At 42.5% G+C, this 27,504-nt stretch overlaps 1 protein-coding gene across 13 annotated transcripts in view; it reads left to right on the forward strand.

Annotated features, from left to right (window-relative positions):
• The window catches only part of PITPNM3 (PITPNM family member 3), a 363,555-nt gene that overhangs the window by 264,323 nt on the left and 71,728 nt on the right, over positions 1-27,504 (forward strand). For all 13 annotated transcript variants that reach the window (XM_044993505.1, XM_044993503.1, XM_044993507.1 and 10 more), the window contains 2 exons: positions 3,247-3,323; positions 4,594-4,829. In XM_044993505.1, coding sequence (XP_044849440.1) covers positions 3,247-3,323; positions 4,594-4,829 — 313 coding nt within the window. The remainder of the gene's footprint in view (positions 1-3,246; positions 3,324-4,593; positions 4,830-27,504) is intronic.

The following is a 27,504-nucleotide window of genomic DNA, read 5'->3' on the forward strand; positions in this document are numbered from 1 at the left end:
GCCCTGCAATAGAAACCAATATAGTACATCCCAGTATATTAATGTCGGGTCAAACAGTCAGTAGACTTCACCAAGTAGAGACAACAGTGAGTCAAGATAACTTTAATTATTTGCTCTCCAAAGTACTTTAAGAAATGGGTGCTGTTTCTTTTCCTTCTTTCAGTTGGAGCAAACAGGCAGTCAGCACAGGGCAGAGAAAATCTAGTCAGAACTACGGAAAGAGTTCAGAGTGTCTGAAGGTCCCTGCTTTGGCTACTTCTGCAGCTGCACCTTAACACCTACAGTCTCTGGCTGGTTGCTCTCTGCAGTTTTATCCCAAGCTCACAAGGCGGGGGGAGAGTGTGTGTGTGGGGGGGAGATCTGAGATTCCACTGTGTGTGTGCAGGGGGGCAGGATCGGAACAGGTGGATCTTTTCTTCACAACGCTTGACTGATCACTTCTGATGCCGATGTCTCCTAACTGCCATAAACCACAGTAGGGTGGAGTGTCCCTTAATGTCAGCAAGTGGTTGGCCCCAGGTATAAATGTGACAATCAAGCTGACAACAGAGCTAATCAAATCCCATCCTACAGCCGTTTCCTAGATAACCAACACACATAGCTAGAGAAAAGGAGCTGAACACTGTGCGTGGAGACCAGAGTGCACCTTGGCAGCTCTACTTTTAAACGCTTTTAAGAATAGTGCAGAAAAGCAGCCCCCAAAATGGACAATGTGATACTCCGTTTATCCTTACTGGGTTTGCTCATGGGGAAGGAATTCTTAATGTGAGACACTCTCTTTTCACGTGGGCTTGAGGGATTTGTTTCCCCTAGGCTTACCAGTAGAGACCCATTCGTGTCCACCTATCATCACTGTCACAAATGTTCTTCCATCCTTAATATATTGCTACCCAGGCAACCTGTTTGTGATGGAGCCAGCCGTGGGCCCTTCAGGAGGAGAGGATGAATGCAATAGTCATTGAGGCCCTTGGTATATATTTGTCTGTCTTTTTTTCTCTCCTTTTCCTCCTTCCATTGTGGTTGCTAGATGGAAAGACATTTCTTGATGCTCTGAGCAGTGTGAGATTTTTTTCCCCCTCTTCCTCAGCAAGGCCTTACAATCTGGTTGTCTCCCCCCATCCCTAAATGTTCAGACTTTCCTTAGCAATGGGAACAGTGCAAACAGTTTCTCCAATCCATGATGTGAAACCATAGGGCGTCTGCAGATTTGTGTCCTGCTTGCCTGGCCACCAAAATAGATAGGTTCCTTTCCTTTTAGAACATGCATTTGGGGCTCCTCTAAAAATGGAAAGTTGGGCAGATTTTAATTTCGGTTGAGTCAATAATATGTAGAAAACCCCATTTCTATAGACTTTTGTACTCTCAATTCATTTGATTAAAGCACACAGTCTGTTAATGTAGCTTCTGAGATCTGTTCCCTAACCTGAAGGGTTTTATTAAGCTAAGAAAGAAAATGATTTGCACATGATCTGCGAGGATTCCCTCCATTACGGAGGGGAAAAATGAGGATTAAATTTAGATTTACCCATACCAATGTCATAATCTACCTGCAGTAGAGATGGATGACAGGATGATTACAGGAGACCCATCTACTACTGCGAATTTACATTGTCTGAGAGTCTGTTTTGATCATGGAGATTTACAAGTTTTGTCCCTTAATGTCTGAGAACAGAAATAGTGCAACTTTGCTGTAAAAGCACCATTTTAATAATAATTTCAAGCACCATTTCAATAATAATTTCAGCACAGCAGCAGACATGGTCATTAAGGCATGGATGGAGGATATATTGCATAATGCAGCTACTGGTCTGTCACTTGTGGAATGTATGAACAAAAGTGTTGTCGTGTAAGATTACACCAATGGTCCATCTAGTGTTCTCTCTCCTTGAAAGCAGAAAGTATATAGAGGAAACTACAAGAAATCCAGTAATGGACAATTATGGAATAACTTGCAACAAGGGAAGTTTCTTCCTGACCACCGCAAGTTAGTGATTGGTGTATGCCCTGAAGCATGAAGATTTACATTGAAAACAAACCAGAAAACTCTTCAATTTCACTTTTTTTAATAAATTGGATGGTGAATAAGCATTTAGATAACTATCTATTATTAAACCTCTAGGCTCCTAATCACATTCAGATACATTTATATAATGTGTGTCCATGTCAAAAAGTACATTAAATTGTTGGTTTTCCCTTTGTGATTGGATTTTTTTTTATATCTAACTCTGAGACTAGACTATAACTGGATTCACTGCTCTTCTGTTACGTAGTGAGTGTTAAAGCTGTATATTTATGCAAATTAGGGGAACAAATATTCCAGGGATGCTGTATCCAGACCTCAACCCCTTTGCTCACAAATGTGACAAGTGCTTTTAGTATAAATAATTGTCTTTTACCCCTGTAGGTTAAATAAGACATGAGAGAAACTATCTTCTATAAAATATGGCGTGGTTGCTATCAATAATCTGTGCTTGTTGATGTTAATGGCACTATGGCCCTCATCTGAAGCCAGTGAAGAGGCTTCCCATTATTATTGTTTCCAACACAGTAGCGTCTAAGTAGTTCTCCAACAGAATTCAGGGCCCTATTGGGCTAGGTGCTATAGAAAAGCACAATGAGAGACAGTCCCTGCCCTATGAAGCTTACAAGCTGAATGGATGAGACATACAAGGTGGGAGAAAGGCAGTAATATTACATGGGAAACTGAGGCACGGAAAGATTTCGTGACTTGCCCAAGGTCAAACAGGAGGTCTAATGGGCTCTTCAGTCTAGCAGAGAAAAGTATAACAATCCAATGGCTGGAAATTAAAGCTAGACAAATTCAAACGGAAAATAAAGTGTACATTTTTAATAGTGAGAGTAATGAACCATTAGAACAACTTACCAAGGGTCATGGAGGATTCGACATCATTGAACATTTTAAAATCAAGATTGGCTGTTCTAAAAGCTCTTATTTAGGAATTATTGTGGGAATGAAAGATTCTGTTGGATGTGGAACTGCAAGACATCTAGTCCATGCTTCTGCTTAATCACAGGATTCCCAACAGAATTGTTTCAAATTTAAAACCAGACTAAATATCTTGTCTACACATGGAGCTATTTAGGAATAGCTATTGCACTTTAAATCTGAATTAACTTGTAATTAACTTGTAGACAAGCCCTTAGTGACTCATCTCTACAGATCTCTTTAGACAATCAGATAGCCAAATGCTAAAGTGCTAAGTTTTTTATTTTTCTCCCTTGCAGGTGAATTATATAGAGCCTCTTTGAGAAAACAACGATTCCCTGCACAAGGCAGCATTGAAATACATGAGGACAATGAGGTGAGATGCTTTCCTGCAATATAGCTTTGTTGATTTCCTGAATCTGAAGACTAGATGCAGAAATAAGTGTTGATTACAAAAGTCTAACTAACCCAGTTACATCAATACTTTTATCTGAATGTTCCTGAGAACCGTATTCTGTTACAGCTATTTTATTTATTTGTTACACTTTATACGTTCATTAACAGTAGGAGAATATATATACACAGAGAACATGAAAAAATGGGTGTTGTCATACCAACTGTAAGCTTGGCTGAAAAACAGACACATTTTCCAAAAAGAGATTACCAAGTCCATTTAGTGCCACAATGTAAAGACCTATGTTGAAATGCAGATTTAATAAAAGTATACGTAGTAGTAATAGAACATAAATTTGGTTTCTAGAAGAAAGAACAGAAACTGAGCAAATGAACAACTCTCTCTAGAAGTTTTTAGCTAGCCAGGGTGTATCTGTCCACACAGTAGTTACAGTACAGGCATCAGTAGCGCAAATTTCACCACTCTTACCCAGCCTGACCCAAAGCTCATTGAAGTCAGTTGTTCCACTGACACCTGGCACTGGCCACTGTCGGAAGAGAGGATACTGGGCTAGATGGACCTTTGGTCTGACCCAGCATGGCTGTTCTTATGTTCTAAGGTAAAGCATTCTCTGTCAACTTTTCAAAGCAGACACGTCAACATATAGGTCTATCACTGTTTCACTGATATGTTTTTCATTCCTTTCCAGTAAATGGAAGTGTGTCATGAATGTTTTTGACTTTGAACAAGAGGTCCCCGACCTAAAAAGGTTGAGAAATGCTCCACTCTAACCCCTGCTGACGTAGAGTGTTGTTGACCCAGAATTATTTTTCTTCTCTAGAAAATGTGAGGATTTCAGTTTAAACCTTTCTGACAAATCCAACAAAATGAGATTAGTTTAGCTCCTGATACTAGACATTTAGGCTGCCTCAAGATTTTGGACATCTTCCCATCTGGATATACTGCCAATAGCATTTGTTGTGCATAAAACCATTCATAATCTTCTTTGGATCTGACTTCTACATCTAAGCCTCAGGCATAAAAGCTTCTACGCTAGAGTGTAGTGTGCTGTATCAAACTCGGAGATACTTGAATGAAATTGATTTTTTTCCAAAATAAAATATACAAAAGATCACTCTGAGCCTGAAAATACATCACTAATTGTCTATGGAGGTTGACACCAAGTGCAACATTGCTCTCGCAAAGCCTGTTCTAACAAAAGCCTATTCAAATGACTATTTCTTTTCTTCAGGAAGGAGCTCAGCACAGGAACTGTAAAACTCACGTCCTTATTCTTGTCCTACATGGGGGCAACATCTTAGATACAGGAGGAGGGGACCAGAACTGCAAGATGGCTGACATCAACACCTTCAGTTCCGTGTTTGAGAAGGTGACCCGAGCCCATTTCCCTGCTGCGCTTGGCCACATCTTAATCAGGCTTGTCCACTGCCCAGCCATCTGTCTGGAGGCTTTCTCTCTTGTTTCCAAGTAAGTTCATTTTCATTCCAAGGGACAGCTTTGTAAAGTGTGGCCCTCCAAGGTCTATGCTATTCACAAGCTTTTTTATATGGTTATAGTGCTTTCATTGGCCAGGCATGGGATAATGCAAGTCCTCCTTACCCTCTTGCCCATTTAATTAGTAAGGACATGGTCCTGTCCTTTTCTGGATGGATGCGGCAGTAGAAAAGAGGGTTGTAAGGTGACTCTGCCTTCCCATTCAGCACTCAATGGTAACTGCAACTTTGTGCTAGGCTTTCCATTGGTGCCGAAATACTGTGGCTCCCATGGGAAGGGGGCATACTGCTGGCTCAATAAGTTGGTTAGGTCCTTGGCCCTAGTACGTGGGCTGTGATGTACAGGTACCATTAGCTACACCCTAACATACGTCGTCTCCTCACCCCTTGGCTTCCCACATCCATCTTACATTGGGTTGGCAAGTTAATTCCAATGACTGATGTGTCCCTAGCTCCCACCCTCAATAGTTATTCAGCTCCTGGGGATATAAATTGGGATTCATCTCATACCGTGTGACTAGTAGCTATGATGTGGACAATGGATTATTGCTTGCTGTGTTTAGACTTGAGTGTGGATTACATCATGAGCCGTTTCAGACCCACAGAGCCCAATCCTGAAGTCATTGCTTACGGAGGCTCAAAAAGTGACTCCAAGTCCATGTAACTGCTCTTTAGCTGTAATATCTATCAGGGTGGGCATGGGAGATTTTTGAAATCATGTAGGCAATTAAGGTGCACAAATACCTTAATTTGTGCACCTTAATTGTGGTGCATTGTGCTCCTTAATTTGTGCACCTTAATTTAGGCATTGTGCTCCTAAATCCCTTTGTTTCGAAAACATACCTTATGGTCAATAATATCAGTAAAAAAATGTTTACCTGGCATCTATGTCGAGAAACATAATGTTACCCATACATCCTTTGACACTTAAAAGAAATGTAATATGTACAAATTGCTTTCAAAAATAAACTCCCGCATCCCATAAGTGGGGAAGAAAACAGGCTGGATGAGCATTGATGTTCCTTTTCTCTAATATCGGACAACTGCTGTGAATGATCCGCAGTCGCTGTTTTTCTTGCTTTAAAAGCTATGACTGCCAGATCTGCGTGCCAGTGTCCCAACTGGCATTGACAAATCTAACCTCGCATGCTTGTTGTTTAGATGCTGCAGTGCTGAACACTATAGAAGAATTTGGTAGATAATTTTCATTGTTTAAACAACTAAGATGGTTTATTGCTTAAATTGGTTTAGGAATAAAGTGGAAAGAAAATTCTGAGGAGTTAAAACAGTAATTATGATTAGCTTTGACGAACTCTCCTTAGCACTGGAAAAGCAGGAAGGAAATAGCCTTCAACACGTTTAGTGGCTTGTGATCAGCCTTGTTGCTGGGGAAGAATTTAAATCTGAACTTTTTTAAACTCTGTAACATAACTAAAACACAAAGGCATTATAGTGTCTATTCACCTGCTAATGGCAGTTAATGTAACCTCAAAATGCTATAGTGTTTTGCAGTTCAGCATTCATTTATCATAATTAACTTAAGCGACTGCAAGATAAAGCAAGGGTTTGAATGAGCTATTAAGATGCTTTTTCAAACACCTATTGACTTTGGACGATGAAGGTACTGGCCTTACAAAGGAGGATTTGGTAGCATGAGAGATACATTGGGTCTGATGGATTTTTCTTTCTTAACAGATGCTCTTGCTAGAGGATATAAATGAATATGGTGCTTGGGGCCTGTATTTATATTAGAGAGGGTGCTTCTCATGTTGATCAATTCTTGGTCTATAGAGCTATGAATCTGCAGTAAGTAGTTTCTGGTGCCTGATTATGAATATGCAGCTCAACTCTTAGACCAATAAAGTTAACCTTTGAGTATCATGGGAATAGATTATAAAGTCACTTAATTGTTTATAGAACAAACATTTGCTTTTGACCTCTACTTCTTCCTTGTTTGGGTGCAGTCCTGATGGAGTGGTGTGATGGAAATACCACAGCCCAGGAAGGCATAGACTTTTTCAGTGGATTATTTCCTTGTTATGAAAGAAATTTAGTGTGCTGAAATGAAGGATGTTCTTTCCTAGTCTATTTTTAGTTAATGGAATGCATGTAAAGCCTAATCCAGCACTTGTTGAGAATAATAGCAAAAGACTCCCACTGATTTGAATGGATACTGGATACGGCCCATAGCTCCCATGAATTCATTGAAGTAGAATGGACTAAACAGCAACAACAAGGTAGCAAAGCTTCCATTGACGCAGCATTATGGTATTCAAATATTGTGGACATGAGCACAGTATGCTGGAATCTTGAGCTGGTTTATTTTTTTCACCAGTGGGAATGCCTGACTGCTTTGCAAAACTCCATTCCAAACACGTTAAAATGGCTTTGCTATGCAAGAACGTGTGGGCTGGAATCTTGGTCTCATGGGTGGCTGTTGTGCTGCCTGGCCATCTGTTCATTCTGCCCTCTGCGTAGGGGGGCGTGTTGGAGGTGATAAGGGGAATGGGCATGTCGAGGAGAGGCTAGTATGATTGCTGCAACTAGGGAAGATTAAAGCAGCCCTTAGGAATTAGGTTCTCTCTGCTCCAGGGAATGATGGATGGATAGATAGACTAACCAGTTTCACTGTTGTATCTAGCTACTTTGAGGTCCTTTTTTCGTTGTTTATGTTGAGAAAAACACAAAAGATAAACAAAGCCCCAGTAGAGAAAAGCAATTTTGTTCTTTTAAAAATCAGTTTTGTTAACCAGATGTTGTTAGTAACATAGATTAGGAAACTCGGGTCTTAAAAATAGATAATTTTTAGCTCAAGTCCATCCTTGGAAGTATGCCACACAGTCATCTGTCAATGTAAACTATGCACAAACCCAAATCGTTTGTGGACACTGCATGACATAAAGTAGTGTCCATTTTAAAGATTGGGTGTAAAGCAGAGACCAATTTGTTCCTCCCTTACATTTCTAGCTGCTAGGTCCAGTCTGAGGCACTGTTCTAAAGGAGAACCACATTACTTTGTATAGTTAGCAATGACAGGGCTTTCAGTTTATAAAGTGACTGAAATAAAACATTAGTTTGTAATTTTTTTTAAAAGAATCTTTCACAAGATAGTTTAGTTCCTGCCCATCTTTCTGCAGGGCAAAATATTATGCCTGGTTTGTACAATTAATCTATCAGATCATATTGTCGTTAAAGCCAGTAGCTTTCTGAGATTTCTGGTGGGAATTCTTCTGTGCAGTGAAAATCATTGTGCTATAAAACACATGCATAATATTTCAGAAGAAAAACAAGTCACCATGAAAAATTAAATGCAACTTTCAGTGAGATGATAGTCAGCAATTACACCTCAGAGACAGGCTTAGTTTAATATTTACTGCACTCTTAAAGCAAAAACCAATCTTCATAACTTGAAGCTGCTAACTAGACATTAAAAATGGCCACATCCTAAAGTGCCCATTCTATGTGCTCATATAAAAATGTCTTCCCCTAGAATTAGTTTATCATGACTATTAACTTAAGCATTTATCATAGTTGTAGTAGTAATAATTCCAGATTCGTGTTCTGTTCAACAATGCTGTGTGATGTGAGAGAAGACATCCAGCAGCTCCTTAGAGAGAGGAGAGCTGGCCTTTGTAGTTAAGGCACTGGCCTGGGATCAGATGATCTGGGTTCAATTGCTGGATCTGCCACAGACTCCCTCTAGGGCCTTGAGCAAGTCAGTTCATCTCTCTGTGCCTCATTCCCCCACAAAATTGATTAATAGTGATATAAAGCAACTTCAGTGGACTTCGGCTCCTAACCTTAGGCCCTGATTCTGCAAAGGGAAGTTAATGGGACTCGGTGAAGGAGTAACAGTCCCCTTGTAGGACTGGGGGCCTAATAGCAACCAAGTAACAGATCTGATTTTCCTTTCCCTCTCTGCCAAAACCAGGGCTGGCTCCAGGCACCAGCATTCCATGCAGGTGCTTGGGGCAGCAATCTGCAAGGGGCGGCAGTCTGTGTGGTTTTGGTCCCCAAGCAGCGCGCTGAATTGCCGCCGCGGACTGCGGGGACAGTCTGTGTGCCGTTAGGGCAGCACGCGTGTTTCCGCGGCGGCGGTAATTCGGCGGCAGCCTCTATGGTCAGCTGCCCAGGGCGGCGCAGCTTCTGTCTTCCACCTGAAGACAGAAGCTGCCGCCAAATTGCCGCCATCGCAGAAACGCGTGTGCCGCCCTAATGGCACACGGGCTGCCCCTGCCGTCCACGGCGGCAATTCAGCGTGCTGCTTGAGGCGGCAAAAACAATAGAGCCGGCCCGGGACAAAACCATCCTCCCACGTGACACGCCCACACTAAGCAAACTAAGGCAAAGGGGGGCCAATCCTGCCTTCTTAGCATCTGGTAGAAAAATTGCCATTGAGTTTAGTAAGGTTGGCTCTCCTATCATTGTAATGGTAATTGATTACTTTCTCCTCAATTCTATTAATGTATTTCTATTTGCCTGTGACATTAGACCAGGCAGTATTCCAAAAAGGAGGCTAGCTGTGTAAATATAGAATGTTCACTAATGGGTTTAATTAAAACCTTTAACAACCTCTTCACTGTTTTCTCATGGTCGGGTGAAATGAATTCAGAAATAAATGATATGGCTTTTCTTTGGTTTCATCCACAAAATCACTTTGCAATTATTGTCCTGGGACTCATGTCAAAACATATCCACTTCCCTAATTGCCCTTTTTTTTTAACTCATTATTTTTGCAGCACTGGAATTCATTTATTAAACGACAGAAACTTTTCAAGTAAATAATTAGGTTTTTCCTTAGTCTTGAGCTCTTCTGTGCTCATAGCTTTTTGTATGCAGTAAACAGTATTTTCTAGGCCAATTTGACTGTAAACTCTGGGAACCATAGTCTGTTCCCTTTAAGAAAAGGAAATTTGTGTTTGATGCAAGACAAAAGGAATGCAAATAGAGGGTGGGGAACCTGGCCTTTTCGGTAATAGGTTAATCCAGTATCTGTAGAGGGCAGAGGGGAAGTAGATAGTATAGGAAATACCCCACCCATACTATTAAATCAGAGGTGCAACCCAGGGGCCCAATTTCTATTCTGCTACTTTCCTTTTGTGTCACTCTGCAGACACAATGGCTAGAAACCCAGTGTAGCAGACCAGCGGGGAAAGTCCCCTGTAAAGGGGGAATCCCTGGGTGAAATACAGTTGGTATAAATTGCCACTTCTGGGGTATAAAAATATGGAACATCCAGAATGATCCTGATCCCATGTAACTGGACAGCTGGCAGTGTGCACTGAGCAGCCTTACAGATTTCCTGGGACAGCTACCTCAATAACGGGATGATCCTGGGAAATTTGGGCAGGTGGCAACCCAGTGCTGGCTGAGCCCCTTGGGACCGTAGGCAAGGGTGTCAGGTAGAGTCACTCCTGAGTCTGCTCTAACTTACGGTGGAGGCCGACCGCAGAATCAGAGAGTAGTAAGAGTGACAGAAAGCCCTCTTTGGCAAAGCACAGATTGGCCAAACCTAAGAATAAGGCTATTTAAAAAAGGCATATGATGTAATGATTTACCTGTTGTAAACAGATGCTGTTTCTTTGTAACTTACAGATACCAGCAAGTCGATACTAGAATCCTGATTCTTTAACCTTCAAAACACTGACTACTGCCACTTAAGTCACAGGAGATTTCTTTTAGTAGCTGCTGGTATTTGGTCTCTTACCCATATGTTAGCTAGCCACTAGGGGACATCATCATTCATAGCCACAAAGCCAGTGCTGCTGAATGTCTTGTAACAATTTAAGCTCTTGTGCTGCCCTGCCTGAATCCTTGACACTTGTGCAGTTGTATCAAGGGGATCCAAAAGTCCAGAAACTTACCTGCCAACCTTTAGCAACTAAGGGACTGATCCAACGCCCCTTTGCAGTCAGTAGAAAAACTCCAACTGACTTCAGTGGGCATTAGACTGTAAAAAGGCAAAATGTCATTATTTAAATATCTCCTTTTAGAGTTTGTTTCTGATTATTGCCATGCTCTGAGTCCGCAACCAACATAATGGATGGACCATTTTCTATCCATACAAGATAATCAGTGTCACAGTAGTTTATATCATAAATACTATAAATGAGCAAAGGGATGAAGTTGCATTTTTTATAGTTGACTTGTATTGAAAACAGAGATATTTAGCTTGCCAGAACTGTTCTTTATTTATTCAGCTGATCACATATTGGAACCTGTGCTTGAAATGTAAATTTTATTTTTAATGAACTTAAAGTAATAATTTTGAGACTGCTCTGTTGTGGAAGATATAGGGAGGAGAATCATTCTGGTCAACAATTAATATATTGTGGATGAAAATGGTGGCTAATAGAATTCTGTATATAGGGGCTAGATTGGTATTAAAGACTTGTGCCGGTGTCATTAGAAGAATAAAGGGAGAGCCAATAGGAGTTGGATGCCAAGTTGTCATTTGTGTCTTTGAAAATCTGTCGTCTCTAAATGAGGAGTAGCTGTTATCTAATTGAACCACCTGTAAATCCAGGTTTAAGCTTCCATCCTGCAAAAACACACAAGCATATGATTAGCTTTCTGCATACAGCTATGCTTGAAATCAGTGTGACTGCTTGTGTGCGCAAAGCTAAGGGCATGCTCTGTGCCTGACCATGGCATTAATACCTACAGACCTTTGTTTGAAAAGAATGCTGGTGACTAGCTAGCAACCCACTATGTATAACTGTCCTGTGGTGTTGTACGCAGATCATGAGACTCCCACTGTTCCTTGGAAAAGATACAATGGGAACAAGAGCTGGTTGGAAAGTGAATTTCCATCCCAGGGGAAATTCTGATATGTAGAAACTGGTTTTCACTCTGAATCGGAATGAAAAGGCAAAATTTCTTGTGGAACAGAAGCTCCCAAAATTGCTGATTCAGAAACATCACAATGTTTTGTTTTGATAATGTCCAAACATTATCATATAGTATAAAATAATAATTATAAATGTAAGTCAAAATGGAATGTTTCAAACCTATCAAAGCAAAATGTTTCCCTTTGACACTTCTCCCTTGAAAATTCTACCAGAATCGATACATTCCCACAATATATTTCAATTTTGACAAAAACAGATTTTTTTCCAGTAGAAAACTGTTCCACCTAGAAATTTTCAACAAACTCTAAATGGAAGCATATATACTTTTCTGGTTGAAGTGGGTAGTGTATGCCAGTATCTCTTTGATATTGAGCTATGTTCTTACTTTGTAAAAACCTTCCCTGTTGAAAACCAGAATCCTAACAGAATGTTACCACAGTAGAGACATTCCACTAAAATTAATTTTAATTGTACCCAATAAAGCTGAGAGAGGTTTTTACAAGACTCTCTCCTCTACAAGGAGCTTACAGTCTAAGTATAAGACAAGAGGCAACAGATGGATACGGACACCAAAGTATCTGAATTAATAAAAGTTGTCAGTGTTGGATGGGAAAAAATGGCTTGTTGTTATGTTCTTGAAGATACTAAACCACGATGGAATAAGTTTAGATGAAGGGAAGCAAACAGAAGGTTGGTAGTGCTGTATATTTCATTCTGTCTTGCTTTCGCATTCTAATCTCTCATTCAAATGCTTCCTCTCATATTCGAAAGAAGACACTCTGTGTAAGAGGGAAAGCTTGTCTCTCTCACCAACAGAAGTCAATCCAATAAAAGATACTACCTCACCCACCTTGTTTCTCTCATAGCCTGGGATTAACACACTTATAACAACACATCTTCTCATAGTCAACATTTTTATTTTACGTTTAGCACTATCAACAATAGCAATCCATTTCTGAAGCCTGAATTATGTGACACCTGACATGCCTCAGTCTTATTGGTCTGATAGGAGTGAGTATTAAAATTTAACAGTGTAAGTAAAGTATATTCTCATTTCGACCAAACTGCTGCAAACTGATCCCTATGCATTGCCTCACCGCTTGCAAATTCGTACTATTTTCCTATATTGAGTGCTTCCCCCCAGTCTCTGTGGCTTTGTAGAGATAGGTCTGGACTGTGGCCTCGTCTGCCCTGGCCATGCATTCTTTACTGTATTAGATCTGTTATGAAGCACAGTCCCCACTCTTCAGTTTCTCCCTCCTGTGAGCAAGTGGGTGGTGAAAGGAGGGAGAAACAGAATAACTGGAATCCTCCGATTCATGAGGAATGTAGAAAATGGAGCCCTTTCACGATGCAGAGTAAGATTCTGTCATCATTCCTCCCCCGAGCTGCCCCTGGTTTAAAGCACTTATACTCCGCCCACTGTTCAAGGCTAGGATTGCCAGGCATCCAGTTTTCGGCCAGGACACCCGGTCACAAAAAGGGACCTTGGCGGCTCCGGTCAGTACTGCTGAGCGGGCCGTTAAAAGTCCAGTTGCTTAAGGCAGGCTCCCTGTAGCTCCCAGAAGCAGCTGGCATGTCCATCCGGCCCTAGGTGCAGGGGCAGCCAGGGAGGTTCTGCACGCTGCCCCCAACCGAGTGTTGGCTCCACAGCTCTCATTGGCCAGGAACCAGGGCCAATGGGAACTGTGAGGGCGGCGCCTGCAGGTGGAGGTACCACCTGGCCACCTAGGGGACGCAGGGACATACCGACCGCTTCCGGGGGCTGCTGAAGGTAAGTGCTGCCCAGAGCACGCACCCCCTCCTGCACCCTGAACCTCTCAGCCCCATCCTGGAGCCCTCTCCTGTACCCCCAACCCCTCATCCCACCCCATAGCTCGTACCCCCAGCTGGGGCCCTCACCACCTCCAGCACCCCAACATCCTGCTGCCCCAGCCCTGAGCCCCCTCCTCACCCAAACTCCCTCCCAAGGCCTGCACCCCACACCCCCTACTGAATCCCAAGCCAAGCACAAAGCCCCCTCCCACATTCTGAACCTCTCAGGCCCCATCCCTAGCCCGGAGCACCGTCCTGCACCCCTCATCCCCAGAGCCCACAATCCCAGTCGGAGTCCTCACCCCCTTCCACACCCCAACCCCTTGCCCCAGCTTGGTGAGAGTGTGCAGGGGTGGGGGAGAGAAGGGGTGGGACAGGGGCAGGGCAAGGGTGTTCAGTTTTCTGCAATCAGAACGTTGGCAACCATATTCAAGGCTGAGCTTCCAGGGACAATTCTAGTCCATAGATACTTAAGGACTATGGGGGCTGATTCTTATTTGTGCTGCATCTTGCGTGTGTTGCTTACACCAGTGCAAAGTGGGTGTAAAAATACTACCCTATTGGGTAGCTAGCATTCCATACTCTCTTTGTACAGGTGCAAACGACTGAACAAGGACAGTGGTGAATCAGACTCTATAAAACATTCATGATACCATTCGTTCATGCATCTTTCAGCACTTATTGGTGGTCTTTGCAAAGCACAGCTTCTGGCCCAAACATTAGATTTGTATATTCATAGACCAAGGCCAGAGGGGGACCACTATGATCATCTATTCCAACCGCCCATAGAATTTTCCCCAGAATCTGGATTAAAGCATACCTTTTACTAATGTACAGAGTGGAATTCTGTAGCACTGAAAAAAGCCCCTAGAAAAAGAGGTGCTATAGAATGATAAGGCCTGGTGATTTAGAATGCCTTTTATGGCACCCTTAAATGTCTTCTCTAAGCCAGCATTCCTGAGCAGCTAACCAGCCAGATGCGATCTTTGCTGCTTCCTAATGGACTCTCAAAGGACTTGGGTTCTGGATGATGGAACAGTGTTGTGCATATATTGAAAAGACAGGACATCCATACATGTAACCATGTTAGGCTCCATTTGGTTCTGTAAAATCTCCACAGTGAATGTGAAATTGAATGGAATCTGATAGAAAGCACCTAGATCTTCTGCTCTCAGTTGTTTCTTTCACCAAAGGGTAAAAACAGTGTTTTTTTTCGAGCATGCTGTATTCATGAGACTAAAACAGATGAAAAAGCTGATCGTAGCCTTTTTCTACTAAACTGTAATGTTATATCTACATGGCCCTGCAGTCTGCGTCATGAGGATGTGAGTTGCAGTGCACGCTAGGGTGCTGTGTTTTCTAACTCCCTTGCATGGATGTTGCTGGTGCGAGCTAAAAGGTACCTAGTTTGTGGTTAGTGCGAGCTAGCTGCCTTTTAGTTCACACTAGCAGTATCCACATGGGGGAGTTACAGCATAGCATGCTGCAGTTCACGCCCTAATAGTCTGAACTGCAGGCCCTGGAGACAAGCCCTTCAATCTGTATAAACACAATACTGCATAAAATGCACAAAGACAAGTGAAAATGGTTTCTGCTTTATTTATGCCTCATTGTTCTGAACAATAATGTCTGTGTTAATATGGTAATTGCTACTGGAGAGGAATGAGGCCCAGTGCTTAGGGCACTAGTCTGAGACTGGGGGGATCCATCTTCAATTCACTCCTCTGCCACAGGCTGCCATTTGACCTTGGGCAAGCTATTTAGTCTCTCTTTTTTATGCCTCAGTTCCCCATCTGTACAATGGGGATAATAGCACCTCCTACCTCACAAGGGGTTGTGAGGATAAATACTTTAAATATGGCAAGTTGCTCAGATACTGTGGTAACAGGGACCATATAACTACCTGGAATAGTAAGATATGACTAATTTTCAAAAATTAGCTTTTCTAATAATAAAATGCAAGCCGGTTGATTTAAATGTAAGTTGTCCAGTACAGATATTCATAATATACTGCTATATACATCGATTTAGCAGAGTTGTGTAAAACTTTACTTATAAGTTACAAAGCAATCCAGAGTGTTGTAGATGCGGTGTATACCAAAGTAATTGACTAATGGAATTGTTTCAATGAATCCCTTGTAAAAATGAATCTTGCATTCTTTAGATATATCCACTCATCTTGCCAAATTTCTTTAGTAGATTTGAAGGCAGATTCTATTGTCCCTTTTTATTTCTGCTGTGATCTCATATTGTTTTCTCCCCACCCCCAAATTTGCAGAAGAATGAGCGCAAGTTATAGAAGGATTAATCATCTTGGTGCTGAAAAGACAAAAGGAACTTATTCCATAAAATAGTATTAAAAAAAAAAAAGGTTCCTTGGCACAGTTAAGATCACAAATCTCTTGTCATCCCAAAACCGAGTTATTTGGTGGCTTTCCTTACAATGAAAGATGCAAACCACTCACTTGCATTGACAACACATTTCTCCTTTAAGATGTTTATGATGGCTAAATACCAAGGAATACCTAACGGTAATCCATAGCTCAAGAACAGGTCCACCATCAATATTCCCATACCTCTCCTCTGTTTCATTTTTCTCCATTTTCTGTTAGTTTTGTCGGAGATAGTCCTTTTACCTAATCCAGGACTCGAAAAAGCAGTTAGCCTTTACAGAATAGAAAAGTATTGGATTAAATATCTTAATGGGAACTGTTCTTCCCTCATTGATACCTTGGAAGTTGCAGCTTTTCTGATATTTGGAAATAAACTAGTTGTTGCTTTCAAGCCGTTAAAGAACTTGTACGTCGTAGGCACTCTGATTTTTCTCTGCATGCATCATTAACAATGGTATCATCATGTATACAAACAAAGGGGGAAGAATTAAGATTGTACAAGCACCCCTCGCCCTTGCTGGCTTTTGAGTGTCTGACTTGGTAACCTTACCATACCATTGCTACTGGAAGCTATTTAGATGGAATTCCATCTGTAGATTATTTAATTGTTTCTGTGTCGTTATAATGTGCAGAGGTATGATACTGGCTGAAGGCATTCACTGCATTGTAAAGGCAGGTGGTTCTTTTAGCCCCTGGTGTTTCTCGCTCCATTAGCTCCTGATTGTATTGCCTCTTTAACTAAAGCACATTTGTCTTCAAACTAACAGACTACCTGACAACTTGATGTCAAATGGGCATTCCGTGTTTTGTGCTGACCATATAAAGCCATTCAACTGTGGAGATTAATGGAAGGAGGAGGCATGTATCAGGGTCCCAAAGGTGCCCTGGGTGATCACTACTTCCCACCACCCAACACAGATGTAATGAGGTTAAGTGGTGTCCGCATAAAGAAATTAAAACTACTGATTATTCCTCAAGAAAGAGTTTTAATGACTTATGGCTATAAATGCAACACAAACAAAATAGGAAAAGCAAAGTTAAAGACCAGCATTGAATAAGGAAGACTAGCACAAGTACAAGTAGTATTATACATCAGGTACTTACTACTATTTTTAATACTGCAGCATTGATATAACCTGAGATCAAGTTATTCCGACACCACCGTTTTTAATACTGTAGTGTCAGTACAACTAGAGATCAAATCAGCTCGCGCAACCCAGACTTCTTTACTCCGTTACTTTACACTGCATGCAACCAGACTATTTTACTTTAAAACCTTACCCTGCCGAGAATACGTTACCCTTTAGTTGACCGCTCTTTGCACTGGCCAGGTACAGATAGTCGGTGTAATTCAGGTTTCCTCGGTTTAGGGGGTGTGTGTCAGACGGTCAAGGAGAACCACATCCTAGACTAAGATGTGCACACACCCACCTGAGGCTCTACACATTTATTCTTATCTGCCTGCTGTGTTTTGAAGCAGGTCAACCAATCAGGTTAGGCCAAATCTTTAATGTGATTAGAGTTGTCGCTTTGGCTGAATAATTCATGCTTACTTATTTTCTTGTAACCAGTTGTCGTTTTAGTTTGATAAGTTATGCACAAGGAGATCACTTATGTCCATATAGCCCATTGTCTCGACTGGTTTGTCTAATAGCCAAATGTTCTAAATAATGGTCAATGTGGGCTAGATGAGCTGTGCCCGGGGGTGGGGAGTGGGGGTACAACTTCTCTCACTTTACGGGATTTAGCATAATGTGGTAACTGGTAGCAGAGCGTTTTGACCACAAGTCTGTTTCCTTTTGCAAAGCTTGCTTCTTAAAGCTAATTCTACAAGGCTCGCTTTGTGAAGCTTCCAGAAGTTTTAGGCCTAATACTGACAATACTATTGTTCTTTTTAAGCTTGACAACACTCTTGTTCAAATTAATCACATCAACTAGGATGATTCTCATAAAACACATCTGTATGTAAATGGTAACTGAGATGGATTATGGATTACTTTGCAGTAATTCAACTAGCTGCATTATGGTCCTAACACTCATTTAAGATCAGTCAGCTGGGGAAAACTATATGTATTTTGCACATCCCTATGCATGGTATTGGTAATGCCATTGCTGAGACCAAAGTCCATATCAATTGAATGATCAGTGCTGTATTAGCAGCCAGATTTGGTCTTCAGTATCTTTCTTTTTCAGAAATTAGTCTGCCTGCTGATCATCTGTTGCACGTGAATGCTCAGTTGTAGAAACAACAGATTTAGTTTTCCCTTTGTTTGTCTAAAACTCAGGAGTTATTTCCTGAGAGCACATCATAATCCTACCTTTCCACTGTCCCCCATTGCAAGGGATGATACCCATTTTAACTCCCAAAGTTATCAGTGTTCCATGCACATTTGATGTCCCTTCATTTTTATTACTGAAAATTATTTACATCAGAAGTAAAGAATCATGAAACTGAGGCTACAGAAAGAATCATTTAAACTAAAGCAATGGATGCCACAGCATCCTAGGTTTCCTGCATGACTCAGTTTTTTGTGCCCCTTATTTTGGGTCTTTGTCACATGTTGCATCCACATTGGGCATTGGCAAGTTGAGACGTATATTTGTACTTCTGTCCTGGGACCTATTGTGGTATGATGAGTGGGACTGGAAAAAGGAGGTCAGGTTTCAGGATGGACCTAGTTAGGTGTGACAGATGGAGCTCAGGAATGTGAGCTGGTGGCCAAGCGCAGGCTACAACCGGCCAAACCCAGGCCTCCCAGCATGTGATAATGGCCTCTATTCATGTTCAGTAAACATCTCTTTCCTGAAATTCTGTCTGCTGCCTTCTGCATTGCTTATTGCTAACAGACCAAGCATGAAGTCTTGGAATTCTAGAAGGCCTCGAAAGGAACCTGGCGTTATACAGTGGAATTTTCCCTACAGGGCAGGAAATGCTTTACTGGTCAGGGGAATTTTAAGATGATGCCTCAACCCGTGTAATTTATCTGGAAAGCCAAAATTAGACACACCACTTTACTCATATGGTGAACACTAAATTGAAAAGTTAGAAATGCACTCTGAAAAGCAGGGACTGGCTTTCAGAGTGTCAATAGTATGGCAGGACCCACACTTTGCAGCTCTCTCCATGCCCTGCAAATATGGCTGCAGTCCTGTGAGACAGTGCCATTAGTAAAACTCAGGACAAACCATATGAGAAGCAGAGAGAGAGCTTTCTTGGTTGGGAGAGCTCCAGAGAAGAACAGATTAGAGTGATCTAGCATCTAGCCATTTTAAGCTATCTGCAGGCTCCATTCTTTAATAAAGATTCCCCACCATAACTGGAATGATTAAAAAAGAGAGAGAAGAGCCCAATATTCTATGAAGTCCACCATGGAGTTCACTCTGCAGAGGTAATTTACTTGTGCAGCACTTACATGCTACAATGATGGGTCCTAAAAATAAACCCTAAGGTTTGATTTATATTTTTAAAAGCACTTTGAGGTTCTCTAATGAGTGCTCTGCACTCAAGCACATTAGCGTTTAATGTGAACTCTTTTCTCTAGGAGTCCAGTGCCCTGAGTTATCCTCCCTGTTAGAAGGGCGACCCAAACTATAGGCACAATGCAAACTGCATCCAGCAGGAGGTATACATTCAAAAAAGCCACAAATCCAATGATTACAGTGATTGTAGCTCAGTGAAGTACAAGGTTGAATGCCACGATCCATGGTGTGCGTTAATAACTTCAAATTACTAACTCACATTAGTTTCAAGACATTTCTCTTTCCTCTTTCAACCAAATAAAGGAGGTGTTTGATTTTTTTCCCCCAATGTGATAGATTTTGCACCCCCCAGGTGAAAGATTTCCCATCTTCCCAGAGTGCTAGATTCCACCCCCACCCCACCGCACACACACACTGTCCTAATTTATACCCTTTAATAAGATAGAGACTTTCTTGTAGATGGCAAATGGATGTAAGATCCATTATGCCTTTTTTTCATGTCTTGTAAAAGTTCTGAGGTTTATTATGAGGATAAAATTTGTAATATACTCTTAGTTGAGGAGCGTGCTATGTCAGCACAGCAGCCAGTAATGCAATAAAGAGAGATGAAACGCTTCAAGCATTGCAAGGAGTAATATTTTTCTGCACGGTGATAGGATGCTGCTTATAAATAACTGGAGTTCTGGTGTTCCACAGCCCTGCTGCAATCTGTATCCCAAGTTATCTAAGGTCGTTGTAACTCAAACACTTGGCAGCTGTTCTGCTAAGAAGGCTGTAGCCACATTACAGCCTATTAAAGAGAGACCCAACAAAAATGGAAAGACATCATTATTGCAATATACTGTAACGTGATCTAAACTAACACTACAACAACAATTGTTTTGCAAAATGATGGCCCATTTGATTCCCTCAGGCGTACGATGTAAACTCTGCACTGGTGTATAGGACTCCTGCCATTACATACAGTGAACCTGAAGAAGAGCTCTATGTAGGCTTGAAAGCTTGTCTCTCTCACCAATAGACACTGGTCCAATAAAAGATACTACCCAGGGCCAGCTTTAGGCCGATTCCCCCGTACTGGGCCCTGTGCCTCGCCCAAGAGGGCCCCGCGCTTCAGAGAAGAGCACCTAACTTTTTAATCTTTACTCATCTGGCCGCGGTCCGAGTCTTCTGCGACGGGTCCTTCAGGGCCGTGGAAGACCCGGAGCGAGTGAAGGACCTGCCGCCAAAGTGTCGCCGAAGACCCAGACCGCCGCTAGGTATCCGAATCGGGCCCCGCACTTCCTAAAGCCAGCCCTGATACTACCTCACCCACCTTGTCTCTCTAATATCCTGGGAGAAATACAGCCACCACAGTGCTACATATTATATACAATGAGCAGATAGTTGGTAGCTACTCAACCATATCATTTAGGACATACCTTCAGGAAATGATAAACCTTCCAAAGATCTTTGCCCTGATTTCAAGGGACACTACCAAGGACCTACACTGGGTAGGGGTTTTCAGATATTGCGATCCATTTATGCTGAATTGTCATGGTTATTGTTTGATACCAAGCAGGCCAATTTAGGATAGTTCGAGTACATGCAATCAGGGATCTAATGCTATGTTTCTATGGTGCTTTTCAAACAAAAAGTGTTTCATGTTGCTTTCTAGCCAATTAGTTTTTTCCTGTAAATATAATCAATCAATCTAAACTCCCTGGGGGCAGGGATCATCTTTTTGTTCTGTGTTTGTATAGCACCAGGGAATCCTGGTCTGTGACTGGGTTCCTACATGGTATTACAAATACTATCATCAGCATCATAATGAATAGCAAGGCTCTGGCCCTTTGTGACTAAGTTGATATAAATAGGCATAACTCTGTTGAAATCATTGGAGCCGCACTGCTTTACATCAGCTGAATATATGGCCCAGCCTCTGTTGTATTAAACTTCTATGCATCTAGGTCCAGCTAAACTAACCCGAACACACTCGTGAAATTGTAGATGAGGAAGTATGGGCATTTTTGGCTATACCATTGGTCTGTGTTTGGTCCAGGACATCTAAGACCTAGAGGTATAATGGACTACCTGAAAGATAGACTTGCTTTCTAATGCTCAGTATTTTCATGGTTTAAAATATCTGGAAGCTTTTTAAATTACCAACAGTGAGAGAAAGTGACAACTGAATTAAGAACACCTGTTCTTACTTGTCAATCAATAGCCCTTAGCCTTGCTGTAAATTCAGTAGAGGGGATATTATGTAATACACTTATTCCCACAGCATCATAATGTCTCACTTGAATTCTCTGAGCCTGAAGGTGGGAGCCGATATGTACGTTTAAATGAAAGGTGCAAATAAAGAGATTCATGTAACAAAGCACCTAATACTCCAGCTATAATTGCTTTCTGCAAACCGACTGTTTTATGGTAGTTCTGTTTTCAGCTAAAGGTCAGTCATCAGATTTTCTTTTCCTGTAGCTCTCAAGCACACACTGTGACCCAGTTGCACATGGCGGCGATCATAAAGTTAAGCACAGTCTGCCAAGCGAATCTCTCTAATTAACTAGACACTAGCATATCTGAGTGCTTCCTTAGTCTTTAAAAACACAATAACAAAATTTTTCCTCTGAATAGTTTGATTAGTTCACATGGTTGGTTGGTTGGTTTGTGCTGTGTGGGTCACTCTGTCCTGTGTCCATATAAGTTTGAAAAAAGAGGGCCTGATCCAAAGCCCTTTGAAGTCAATGTCCTTCATGCATGTGCTTAAGTGTTTGGCTGAATTGAAGTCCAGGGGTGGCTCGTGTATATAGGGTATTGAGACACTACCCCACCTAGGTGTGTGTGAGCAAGACTAAATACTTACCACCAATACAGCAAATCTATAGCAGGCGGCTGTTCGCAATTTGTGTTTAGGAGCAGGGCGTTCACCACAGCCCCATGTGTGGACCACAAAGTCAAGGTCTGACAGGAGACACAGCCACAGTGATCTTCAGTGGGGCTCGGGGCACCGGCCTCGCCGCCCAAGCCAAAGGGTACAAGGACTGTAGAAGTGGAGTGTTTCCCTAGGGCAGGGCAGGGAAGTGGCATGCACTATGACCGGCTTGGGCAGCAGGTTCTCACTGCCTCTCTGGGTCTCCGCTGGATAGGGCCGTGTGCCTTTGTGATGCAGTGAAGGCAGCAGAGCTGCTGGAGGAGGCCTCGCCAGGAGGGGCAGGAGGAAGAGGCAGAGCGCGCGAACGCCATAGCGAAAGAAGAGGAGGATCCTGGGAAGAGGTCTAGACCCAGGACTGGCCAAGGTAACTAAGTACCCTGGGTGGCATAGGAGGGTCTCATTCCTAGGGCAGATCCTCCCCTTCTCCACGTTTGCAGGTGGTGCCATGGCCACAAGTGGGCATGATTGTTTTCTTTTGCTTTGTTTTCTGCTATGCCCCACTTTCCCAAATGTCCATGGTTTGTCTCATTGTAACTGTGAGTTCCATAGTCTGCTGGGGAAAGGGAGGGAATTCCTCTCTCTGCTGGGTGCTTCAGCTTGCTTACTGGTGGTTTTAATATAGATTGAGAGCTGTAGGAGCTGGAGCTCTTTGCACGTATAATTCAATTTGGCACACATTTAAATCTATGGAAAGACTCCCATTGACTTCAGTAGGAGTTGAATTAAGCCCTTACCTAGCACTTTTCAACCATATTATTATGTATTGTTTTGTTAGGAAGAGCTGAGTCTTGAGTTTTAGAATTTTGGATGAAAGTGGCTGATCTGTGGGGACTTTCTCAGATTGTTTGTTGGGGAAAGCTTGTTCTCCAGGGTAATGTTAGTGGTGATCAAAGGCTGCTTCAGCAAAATATTGTCATATTGTATTAAGCCCTGATTCTGCAAACCCTTATGCCTGTATGTTTGCAGGATTGGACCCTAGGTTTGCATAATAGGAATTTAATTTTTAAAAAGGGAAGAGTCATTCTTCTTTAGTAATGTCCTTATGGGTGTTCTGCTTCAGGTAGGCACGTCTTCAATTGGAGATTTTTGTCAGCAGTGTCTGTTTGGGCTGCACATGCGCCCAAGCTATCCTGATGCCCCGAGGTGCTAAGCGTATACAGAGCTGGAACAGACTAATTGTCCTCAATTCACTCTTGACTGCCTCAGCCAGAGATGGAGTGTATGGCTGCATTCACTTGCATTTCTATCTTAACTAGTTTGTAGCCCATTTTGTTCTTTTATAGTTTATACTTTTTATGTCTTTAATTAGTTAGTGCTGAGCCTTTGTGTGTGTGTGGCGGGGGAGGGGGGTTCCATTAGTCGAGACTTTCGCCTTCTGCCCCCCCCCACCCCTCATTACAGGGCGATACTTGAAGTCTGCATTGCTATTGGGGAAAACTGAAGTCCCCATGCTTCAAACATCGACTCACTTGCCAGGAGTCCTTCCCAGTTAATGACGGCCATTCACGCTATAGCCACTGCCTTGGGGATAGACACATGGCCAGATCTACACAAGTTTCAAAAGCCACTCTAGGAGGGACAGGGAGATAAAACTGTGTCTTCTAATGATGGAACACTCCCTCTTCCCAGCTTCAGATCCTGCCCCAGAGATTCCTCCCTCCTATACCGCGGGCTCAGAGCTACCAGAGCACCCTGTCATTCCCCACAGCTTGCTCACCCTCCAGAGGTGAAGTGGTTACAGACTCAGAAGACTTCATCCAGGAGATGCATGAATTCTCCTGAGGGAGAACTTTCTTCTAACAGACCTACCACACCAGAGACCCCCACGCTCTTGAAAGGTTTCCATGGAGTCTTGGAAATCAAAGTCCTTTAGTGTGTCTAAGTCGTAGGGTACCCATCATTCAGTACCAAAGCCTGCCCCTTCCTCCCCCCGGTACCATCAAAACATGAGCAGGATACTAGAGATAAGGGCCTTGTACCTAAGAAGTCAGTGCCACCTGCATTGACAATTCATCTGATGTTGATGCCCCTCCTGGTACCGCAGCCTTATTCCTCTGGAGCTCACCGGGTCTAGGCATGAGCCCACGCAGTACTTCAGGAGTTCAGATTCTCCAGGGACCCAATTTGTCTCTGATGAGCTGGAGTCTCCTCTACTGAGTTCGGTTAGACTCCTAGTACCACAGCCTGTATTAGCGCTGGCACTGCATGGTTTCCCAATACCCCACAGTCTGATAGGCAGATCCAACATCTCCACCATTATGCTACATAGATGAGAGCTCTTCAGGCTCTCCTGAAATTATTCAGCCCACAAACACTTTGTGACCTTCACGACCTTGATGAGTTCAACGTCCTCCCTGTTATAGCCAGTCCTGGATGCCTCCCTTGTTTTCTTATGGGCCACCTCAGTGGGACCCTTGGGCATTATATCACCAGCAATTTCCAAAGGCATCTAGCACTCCTGTGGAACCCCAGAGATAGTGCTCCCAGGCTTCAAAGATTGCCTCTGTAAATACAAAACGTGACACTTGGAAACAGAGCTCTTGCGAGAATCCAACTGAGAAGTCGACTTTCTTCTCATACAAAGTGAGTTGTTTGGAGCTGTAACCTGCTGCAAACCACTTTAATTAAAGTAACTCTTCCTCCAACACCAAACAGTGGGTTCTTCTGGTTCCTGTCTTCAGATTGTTCTTACATCTTCAACTGCATGGGCTGCAGACTTCATCACTGCCAGCATTAATGAGAAATTAGCAAAGCATCAAAGGCCATGATAGACTCGCTCACAACAGAGTTACTTCAGTATTATCTCTTTCCTCTCTAGAGATTGGCTTTGGTTAATGAAATCATCCTCCCTTGCTGGGTGAGCATATGTTTGCCTTTCCCTATTCTAAATTTCAATCGCAGGCTGTCTCTGCAGAGACAGGGCGATAACTATTCCATTCTTACTTGGTAGTAAACATTTCTTTTTCTCTTTCACAGCATATTCCCTGATATGAATATTTTAAACAATAGTGCAGTAGTGTATTTAAGATTGCGGGAGGGTGGAAGATGGACACATGCTATGGGCCTGATTCCCCTCTTACATCTGGAATAACTACATTGAATTCAATGGAGTTACACTGGTGATAGTGAGAGGAGAATCAAACTTTATGTTGCATTTCTTTCTTTCTTCTGTTTCTCAGCAAAGTTTGAGAACTCGTTTATGTTGGTTTCCTCCAGCACTTTGATTTAAGAAATGGTTGCTTTTACAGCATGCCACAGATTTGGTCTCTTTGTAAAAAGTAATACAGTATGTTGCTCCAAACTATGCATTTAAGCATGATGGAAGATAGGATTAAAATTCCAAATGATCTGGACAAACTGGAGAAATGATCTGAAGTAAATAGGATGAAATTAAATAAGGACAAATGCAAAGTGCTCCACTTTGGAAGGAACAATCAGTTGCACACCTACAAAATGGGAAATGACTGTCTAGGAAGGAGTACTGCGGAAAGAGATCTGGGGATAATATTGAATCACAAGCTAAATATATGTCAACAGTGTAACACTGTTGGCAAAAAAAGCGAACATCATTCTGGGATGGATGATCAGGAATGTTGCAAGCAGGACACAAAGTAATTCTTCTGCTCTATTCTGCGCTGATTAGGCCTCAACTGGAGTATTGTGCCCAGTTCTGGGCACCACATTTCAGGAAAGATGTGGACCAACTGGAGAAAGTCCAGAGAAGAGCAACAAAAATCATCAAAGGTCTAGAAAACAAGACCTATGAGGGAAGATTGAAAAGACTGGGTTTATTTAGTCTGGAAAAGAGAAGGCTGAAGGGGTACATATGTTTTCAAGTACATAAAAAGGTTGTTACAAGGAGGAGGGAGAAAATTTGTTCTCTTTATCCTCTGAAAATAGGACAAGAAGCAATGGGCTTAAACTGCGACAAGGAAGATTTAGGTTGGACATTAGGAAAAAATTCGTAACTGTCAGGGTGGCCAAGCTCTGGAATAAATTGCCTCGGGAGTCTTACAGCAGAGGGAGGGGAGATGTGACATTTCTGGGAAGTGATCTGGACTCTAGCTGGATGATGAGCTATGGGAAAGGAGGCTAAGGGTTTGCAGGTGGGAGTGGCGGCTGGCTATGCCTGTGGGGGAAGAGCTGTGTAACGGAGTTGAGGGGAAAGAATGTGTGTGAATAAGGTGGTGCTGTGCTGGGGAAGAGGATTGCTGGTGGATCAAAGGAGTTGCTTGCTCATTTTGCCCGCTGCTTGCTCATTTTGCCTGGTTAGTCACACATGCAAGCCAGCAGCATGTGCACTAAGCATGGGATAACGTGGCCCATCCCTCTTTCTCTCTAGCTGTGCCCTGATGTCTGATCCAGGCTCAGCCATCTGGAAGGGTAAAGGAAAAGCCATGCCAGAGGCTGCAGGGAAAACCAGTAAATTGGCAGAGGAAGTAAGATGCAAATAAGCTGAGCTCCTGCAGTTTCCTGTTTTGCCTTCCCTTAACCAAAGCAGACGGCACCAGAAGGGTTTAGCCATATCAAAAAGAGCTGAACTAGATGTTTGAATGACTTCCTGCAGCTAATTTCCGCATCTGGCGTGATACTAGCACTGCCTTGATGCTTTGTAGCATGGAGTAGCCTGTCATGTACATATTTGGGGCTGTCAGAGACAGATTTTTCCTGAGTTTGTGCGGCTTTGCACCTGGAACATTCAGAGCTTAGAACTCCAGGATGCAATTAAGCAGCATAACTTGTGGATAAACATCTTATTTAGTAAATTGTAGGGGAGGAGGTGTGTTTTGATTACTGCGGTATTCCAGCCATGAGGTGCCAGATGACTGATCTACCAGCAGTGTTGGATCTAATTTTAAATGTTATCCTGCATTTTCTGAAGGTGGAGGAATAATTAGTGATCAGGTAAGCAGAAGAATTGTCCTACCATGCTGTCAATGGAATCAGAAGAGGTCTTGTATTGTATGTGCATATGCTGTGTATATGCACGTGAAGGAATTATACTTTGGTTTTCATTTTTAACACACACAGACAGTTCCCATCCTGCAATCCCTTGCTCGCTCAATTAGTCCCCTGAAAGTCAGTGTGGCTGCTGATGCGAGGGAAGGGAACTTGCATTGCAAAGTTTCACAAGCTGTTAAATGCTCAAGGTTGTTTAGAATAGTCTGCTCCCGTATACGTGACTCACTTAGA

Source organism: Mauremys mutica, chromosome 19 (assembly GCF_020497125.1).
Source record: "Mauremys mutica isolate MM-2020 ecotype Southern chromosome 19, ASM2049712v1, whole genome shotgun sequence".
Taxonomy (NCBI): domain Eukaryota; kingdom Metazoa; phylum Chordata; order Testudines; family Geoemydidae; genus Mauremys; species Mauremys mutica.